Source organism: Rattus norvegicus, chromosome 3, assembly GCF_021556685.1.
Source record: "Rattus norvegicus strain SHRSP/BbbUtx chromosome 3, alternate assembly SHRSP_T2T, whole genome shotgun sequence".
Classification (NCBI taxonomy): domain Eukaryota; kingdom Metazoa; phylum Chordata; class Mammalia; order Rodentia; family Muridae; genus Rattus; species Rattus norvegicus.
Window position 1 is genome coordinate 136,295,387 of NC_141536.1, and position 8,474 is coordinate 136,303,860.

The following is an 8,474-nucleotide window of genomic DNA, read 5'->3' on the forward strand; positions in this document are numbered from 1 at the left end:
TTTCCCTCTCATGGGATTTGGGTGCAGAGCTGTTAATCTGGTCCTTTCAGGTTTCTCTGGTATCTCGGGCGCAGGGGATGTCCAGCTCCAGTGCCCCTATCTACCGTTTCCCAGAGGCTGTGTACAGTTTCCTCTTGGGCCCGGGGTGTGGGCAGGGGTGGGCAGTATTGGTGGTCTCTTCCACTCTGCAGTCTCAGGAGTGCCCACCTGTCCGGGCAGTGAGCTCTCTCTCCCACGGGGTTTGGGAGCAGTGAGCTGTGGGTGGGGATCAGCGAAGTTGGGAATCCAGCTCATGAGATGTGATTGTAAATCCAAATCTTGCTTTCCAGTGTGTTGGAATATCTCGTAATTGCTGTGGTCGGGGAACTAGATCTGATGATGCCAAGTAGTCTAGGTTTCTGTTGCTTAGGGGATTGTGCTTCCTCTCACCAGCTAGTAATCGCTGATGTTTGTTGGTCTTGCTGTCTCTGAGTGGATCCTGTCCCTTATGTTGGCTTGTAAGCCTATGAGCCTGTGATCTTAGGAGTGTGAAAATTCCTTGGAGACCTACTCTCTGTGGGCAGGTTTTGGGTCTTAACAGTTGTCAGACAGCCTTATCTCTGGGCTCAGATGGAGACGGTAATTTTCTTGTAACAATCTGCCCTGGGGGTTCAGTATCCTACATAATTCTGGAAGGTGATGAAGACAGGGGTGTACTGTCTTAGGCAGACCTGCAGCTCCTGCCCACCATGTGCTCTAGGCAGCTCTCTCTTTGGATAGTCAGTGGAGAGAAAGTGGGTTCCTACCTGTGAGCTTAGATGGAAGAGCCCTTCTGGCAGTCCAGTTCTCTGCCAGCAGGTTTTGGATCCAAAGGCTGTGGACAGCCTTATCACTGGGTGCAGATGGAGCTATACACAAATGTTTATATAGTTCAAACACATTGAATTATATGAGTTAATTTAGACATCCATAGGAACACAGAATATAAATTTTCCCTTCAGCATCCTCAGATCATGTATAATTCTTAAAATTTAAAAACAGAATCAGCATGCATATTTATATAGAACACATCTGTGATATGTACTATATGGGATGTACTATGTAGCACATTAGTTCTGTGCACACACCTGTTCAGATTTTCTCCCAGAGAACACTAGTTTTACATTCTCCTCCCCAGAAGAGAGATGATTCTTTTTCTCTAAAGGTTTAAAACAACAGATCTGATACAAAGTGAACCCTGTGAGGGATTCTCTGTGATTCCTTGAGATATAGATAGAGGGATAGTAACAAAGGGCGGGCTGTGATTTTGTGAATGTTAGTCATCCACATGAGTCAGTTAGATGTAACTGTATGTTTCCTGTTATAACTACAGTGCATGTCTTCCTTGAGATAGATTATCTACTGTATTTTGATGTTCTTATATAGAAAGTCAGAATCTTCATTTATACAGAAGGAACTGCATGCGCCTACAAAACGTGGATATTATCACAGAGAATACAGCATACTTGACACAGACTTGTTGATAAGAGCCTTACAGTTCTTTGCATTTGATTCCATCTACCCACATGGCACTTGTTCTCAGACAACAAGTCAAGATGAATGGCAGTACTTTTATTGAGCAAAGCATAGGTTAGTTATGGCAGGCTTACAATGGTTCATTTAAAAGAAGTATGTGAAATGTAAAAGGAAGACAATTGTTCAGGTGTACATAACTGGACTGCATGTCTCTGTGACTCCTGGCATCCATACTGAAGGGTGATTCCATATTAGAGTTCCAGAAGTAGAATCAATGTCTGCAAGTGTTGGGTAACAGGCCAGTCAGTCTCAGAGTCTCATTTGGTATAACAATCGAATCTTACAGCATGTATATTTTGCTCAATATAGTCAGGATACAGTACAAAGTAACATATTTCTCTCTAAAAATGGAAAGAAATATAGATTATTAGGGATATTAAAATCAAAAGGGATATAATCATCCAGTTAACTGAAGTGGAAATGGTAACCATGTAAATGACACACTGGTCATTCCAGTGTCCCTGGGTCCCTGGATATTCAGCATAACTCTTCAGTGGACAATGATCATTGCCTCAATTGTTTATAGTCCACAAGATTTTATGTGCACAATCAAGAATTCATGAGATCCTGAATCCTGGTACACAATGCAGGAGTCCACCTGGTCAGGGCCCATCTAGTTCTAGACATTGACATGTCATTAAGTGTGGCACATGGAAAAATCAAAGAATGGAATATTAATGTGAAAATAAGAGGTGATACAAATATTTGAGAAGATAAGCACTACAACCCCAGTTTGTAGTATCATAAGACAGCATCTGGTGGTAGAAGCAGGATTTCAGCAAGAGGGATTAAAGTCATGAACATGTGGCAGATTGTTTATGTGCACGGGACCAACCATGTAGGTTGATGGCAAGCAAGTAGGTTTTCTGGAGATCGTCCAGCATTCTGCATAGCTATGATTGGTGTGCTCTGAAAGGCACATCAATGAAAGGTACATCCAAAAATAGCTTCTCACTTCTGATATTGCTTTCCTGCCACTATTACTGCTTAATAATTTCTGGGTATCATCTCACAATATTGCACACAGATTCTTCAAATCAATATGAAGTTGTACTTTTATATAATAGTGCTGTTTAGATGAATTAATGACTATAGAATTCTTGATTTGATTCAATAATTTAAGAGAGAAATTTAAGGAGATGGTTTTAGTTGTTTTCCCAGAAAGATATAATAAGGGTAAATCAAGAATAGAGCCTGCACCTCCTCGTAGTATAATTAGTTAATTATAATGAATGAAATGAGCTTTAAACATTGAAGTAAGAAGAGAAATAAATTTGGGACATACTTTAGATCAATGAAAGACATTAATTGTAGGCAATATCCAGGTATGATGCTACCAATGTGTACTGTAATTTAACAAGAACATGGGAAACTGTGGTTTTAAACTTATAATGATATTATAGAGTGAAACACTACTTTGAACTGACTATCTACAACCTTCTGTAACTCCTTTCTTTGAAATTTTATCTGTGAGGCAAATTCTTAAACACTTTTTGTCTAAAAAGCTATAAAAAGGCTGAGAGAAAAGTAAAGTGTAGCCTGTAGCTGTTATTGTATCTTCTCTATTCACAAAATGTTTATATTTGTAGATAGTATGTATTTACATCTGTCTGTCTGTGTGTATGTACATACATATGTATGCTTAATAATTTCTATTCTTAACATGTATGTCTATACATAGACATATGCACTTTGACGTTGAATGGTTGACATCAGCTGAATTCGTGTGTGTGTGTGTGTGTGTGTGTGTGTGTGTGTGTGCTTGACTTTATTTTTACCCTTTTTCATTTTCTGTGGCTCACAAAAGGTTAATGAATTCATAAGCTCTTAACTGTCTATCAAGAAATCCCCAAGTAGAAGCACCCAAGAAACTGTTTCTTTTCCCAATACTCTCCTAACAGCAGGAGTAAAATTCAGAAACCATTAGCTTCTGGAACCAGAACAATAAGAGATAGTTAATGGCCAGAGGTCATGGACTATTTGTCTTCTTATAACCACCCCACATCAGTACTGAATGACGGAGTGGGACCTTTACAATTGCACCCTGCAAATGAAGGTGGGGTTGGGAGTAAAAGACTCTTCTCTGACAAGCAACCATCTCCACAACTCTTTATTCTGTCAATGAGCAAAAATTCAATCATACCCTTGGTAGTAAAGTTCGTAGGGAATGGAGAATATTGTTTTGAACTCTTCCTCCTCTTCTGTGCACAGTGCTACTTTTGAGGAATGGACTCACTCAACAAGTGTATCTATTTTATTTATTGATAATCTCCACTTTCTCTCTTCAAATGTTTGCACATGATCTTTTCCTGTGCACTTCATTTTTATTAACTTGCCAAAAGCATAACACACTAGCACAAACCCTTCTCAGATATTATACATCAGTCCTCATTTTCACAGGGTTCTTTCAACAAGAGGAGTCACTTAGTGTTCATACCTTCAGCTGTTCTGTTTGTTCTTCGAAGGGACAGTTGTCCAGTTTAGATAGGAGCTTCCTGCATCTGACGCTTCCAGGCAATGATATATAGTACATTGTTTCGCCAGGAGTCCGCTTTAGAAAAGGAACAGGATTAACTGCATCACTTCTCAGTAGTAAGTTTCTCTTCAGTAACCCTTTGTAACTAAAATAATTAATTTCTTTATCATTTGTTTCAGCATTCTTTAGCTTCAAGGATTATTCCTTACACAACAAATAACTCATCTTTATAGAAATTGACGCCCACCCTACTGGTTGTTTGATTTATGACCATCTTTTATGAGTTGTCTTGTGCTGTTGAAGAAGAAGGAAACAGGACAAAAGAGGAGAATAAAATCCATTCAGTGGAGTTAGGAATGAAAGGATTATATCTGAGAGTTATGGTGTTGCCAGAAATAACTCTATACATATGGAAAAGGTTAAGGGGCAGCACTGGTTACCTTTGTCCTGTTTGGGGCTCTTTTCTTTCATGGCCACATGGAAAGCTCTGAAGCTCAGGTTAATTAATTATCATCTCCAAAGGAAGTGTTCTTGAAAAGGGTCCTCTAGTCCAGAGAGGAACACCAACTTACAGAAGGTTTTCTGCTCAGTATGAAGAATTCAATGACAAACACTTCAACATTTAAGTTTATGATTTCTGCACATACTCTTACTCTAACACACAAATTCATGTGTACTAATCCCTAACTCTATCCCTTCATAAAGAAGTACATTTCTACACATTTCCCTCCAATTCACACATTTTTCTCAAAATATCCACCTATCTGTACAAATGTATGACCATAGTACAGCTGCCACCCTGCCTAACTTGTCAGGAAACAAGGCATTACCAAATACACACCTTTAGGTTATAGAATTCCCTCTGGAAAGAACATTTGTAGAAGTCAGAATCAATCTTTCTACATTTGGTTTTAACCATTTCAATTTCACCAAATCCCTATGAAGAAAAGAGCAAAATTGTTGTTTAGTTCTGTATTTTCATTTACATGCATGCCTTAATTTACTTTTGTAGCTAACACTTTTATTTTGGATCCATGTCAATATCATTGCTATCTGAATACACACACAGACTTCTTCCAACAGGATGATTTTCAGGATGTTTTTCTTTGTACATCTTTATTAAATAGAAGGAACAGGACACCCAAGGTGAAGGCTGGGACTAACATTTTTTCAATATTGTTAGTAAGGTAGAACCAGCCTGTAAGAGAAACCATAAGGACAGGTAAGAACCATTGCCAGTACATGATCTGCTCTGAGAAGAAGGGAAGGCTTTAGAAGTCAGCATGAATTGAATGATCCTATCGATTTTGGGATAAAAGGTAGTTATACTTTGTAACTCTAAAAAGGTTTCAGGCTGGTTTTATCACCTAATGATCACCATTAGTAGCTAAATTTAACACAGAGCATCGGTTTCATTTGTTTTCCTACTTTATTCCTTCAGTGGACAGGAGAATTTGGAATGCTTCACACAAGGGGAAATTTCAGGTCAAATAAATAGAGCCTGTGAGTGTCTCAATTCTAAATTTGATCATTGATGCTAACATATCTCAAGGCATTTTAGTCACTTGTTTGTGCAGTTCCCAAATAGGAACTTATATATTCATTGCAGAGGGAATCTCAGATACATTTACTGGATGACAACAAGCTGAAATAATAGACTTTGTCCTAAAAAAAAAAAATAAAAAAAAATAGACTTTGTCCTTTGAAACCATGAGTAAGGACAATGTTCCCTGGAGTGATGTTTATCCTGTATTTACAATTTGACTCAGGTACACACGGAACAATAGGTATATTTGTTATGTGTGTGGATTGCACATTTACCTAATTTTGTAATTTTATAATTTTAACAATTATTCAGGTTTTGGAAAGTGGTGTATATGTGCCTTGACTAACAAATCTACTGACAGAGTATGTTGCAGGAGTTGACTCTACATTGCTGAATGATATAGCATACAAGGTGTTCATACTTCACAGTTGGTGACTAGTTGCATGGGACATAGGTCCTAATGTATCATTATTATTATTATTATTATTATTATTATTATTATTATTATTTTGCAAAATTAGGACTCTAGTTCCTAAGTGCTGCTCCAGGAACAATCGAAGGTCACTGTGAAAAAGGATGTAGAAACTCCTGGTTGATTTGTTAATACAAGCTTACAAATTCCATGCTGGGAATTGCTCAGATGATGTTACCTGTCCTTTAGAGGTCTCCATACAATTTGAAATTCGGCTCATTCTGCATGGTGAATTGTTATAAAGGACACATATGCGTGTTTGGAAATATACCCTTAATTCTTTTTCTGTAGGTTCTCACCTAGCACATTTAACATCTAAGAAGTCTATGTCATTACTGAGTGCTATCATTTTTTGTGTCTTGCCATTGTCAATCAATTTTTGGGGCTAACAGCATTTGCATCTGGTGTAGAATGAATGGCTGTTTTTTTAATGTGGGATGGAATCCTTTTCAACATCCATATTAGAAAACTACCTCAGGTTCTGTACATAAAGCACAGCTGAACAGAGAATGTGGGAGCCATAGTCTGCCCTGGGTGTATATGTCAGTGGTCTCTACAAGAAGGAAATAAGTATGATATTATCAGAGCAAGTATAACGACTCTTCATTTTCCTGAAAGGAATATTTACCATATAGAAAGTTCCATTGTTTGCTGAAGTACACAAATTGCTATTATCAAGAGATTCAGAAAAACATATTGACATAAACACACATATCAGGAGCCCCTTGCACTAAATGACAGTGAGGGGGATGAAACAAACATGGCCACATGTTACAATGGACAGAAGGGAGGCAGGATCAACAAGGATGCTGTGAACTCATAATCAATATTATGAGGGAAACTTCATTTCCCATAATAATACTTAGAATTAGGCTGTCTAGAGATTGCAGTAAGGAAAGATGCCATTAATAAATCTGAAATACCAAGTTTTTTTCCTGTAGCCCCATCGATATAAAAAGATATTTAAGTAACCAAAGGCATCTATGACTTCCACATATACACTGACGTATTGGCCCCAAACAATACACATGAACAGACACACACACACACACACACACACACACACACACACACACACACACACACACACACGCAAATAACTGAAATACTTGAAAGAGTATAAAAAATTCCTTCTTCCATATTAAATGTTTGTGTGTCTGTTTGTCCTACTGTATGGCCATTCATTTAACAATGTACATTGGTATCTGGTATTTAATGTCATTTAGACAAATTAGAGGATACCTTATGCTAACTGTGAAATAGAAACATATTGGTTCCTATTTACTATTGGCAAATTTAAACAGAATATGTTGTAGAGCTCCCACTGTATACTAGTATTTTTTGTTTTGCAGGATTTCTGTTATGTGTGTGGATACTGTTTCTTAGGAGTTCTTTGAATTCAGGTAAAAATAAGGAAATTCTGTGGATACATTTTAGTACTAAGAATGCATCATTCTATTTGTAGTGTGATGAGAACTTCCTTGTGTCTTCTGTTTTAGAAGTCATATATTGTATATTGGAGATATGCGAGCATGGTTACAGAAAAGATTGTAGTAATAGAATAAAAAAAGGATAGTGCTGCACATGGACACATCAACACTGTCTCTTATGCTGGGAGAAGTACTTACCCATATGTTCATGGTGAATGACTCATTTTTTATGTTGCTGAGATATGTGTCAGCACTGTGCGTGTTGTAAAGATATTTGAAGACATCATATACATCCTTCAGTTTGTTTTTGTCTATGAAGTTTTTCTCAAAAATTTCCATACCTCTCCTGGTACGTTTTGCAGTTGCATGGCTGAAATTCAGAAACAGGACAAAGATGGCCAGTAGGAGCAGTGTGCCATGTAGGGTTTTGCACATTTTTCTTCTCAGATATGAAAGGGGAGCTTCAGAGGAGAAGAGGTTTCAAGATGCCTGGGCAGGAAGCACGCATCTTTTATCTTAAATGATGAACCTCCTACTTAGCCACACCTTCCAAATGCAATCCTGTTTTTGATTACCTCACTATCCTGATTCTTGCCAACTTCAATCACTATAGTACACTTGTTCCCTCACCCATACCCATTTAGGATTTCTGCCACTTGTCTGGCTTCTCAGCTTAGACCTTCTCATCACTAGGCCTGGCTCTCCTCCTCTGCTTTCCAATATTGAATTTTTTTTTTGTTTTCCCGAGTGGTAAAACTTTTCTTGACCCTGAAAATCAAAGTAAAAATTCAATTCTTATTTTCCTCATAACATTCTAAATGGCATTTTTGAGTTACCTCTGTCATCATAGTTCATGGGTATTCTTGAGCCCCTGTTTAACATCTGGTGTTCCTCCCTTGGCTCTTTTGTTATATGCTGTAGGGATTTCATCCTCAATTTTCTGGAGTAGTATATTTTTGCTAAAAATACTGTGGTAGCCATTATTGTGGAAAGCTT

General features: G+C 37.8%; 1 protein-coding gene across 4 annotated transcripts; it reads right to left on the reverse strand.

Moving 5' to 3' along the window:
- Nucleotides 1–1,569: 1,569 nt before the first annotated feature.
- Nucleotides 1,570–8,199, reverse strand: LOC148006551 (cystatin-related protein 1-like). 4 transcript variants are annotated; one of them, XM_087655195.1, is made up of 4 exons: nucleotides 7,677–8,199; nucleotides 4,872–4,967; nucleotides 3,992–4,105; nucleotides 1,570–1,895 (listed from the first exon to the last, which is right to left on the reverse strand). In XM_087655195.1, exons 1-4 carry the CDS (start codon nucleotides 7,911–7,913, stop codon nucleotides 1,812–1,814), a joined length of 531 nt encoding a protein of 176 aa, XP_087511321.1. In that variant the 5' UTR covers nucleotides 7,914–8,199; the 3' UTR covers nucleotides 1,570–1,811. The 4 variants fall into 4 exon arrangements, with proteins under 4 accessions (XP_087511321.1, XP_087511322.1, XP_087511323.1 ...); XM_087655196.1 differs by having other exon boundaries at nucleotides 1,570–1,772; nucleotides 7,677–8,189; XM_087655197.1 differs by having other exon boundaries at nucleotides 7,820–8,169.
- Nucleotides 8,200–8,474: the final 275 nt, after the last annotated feature.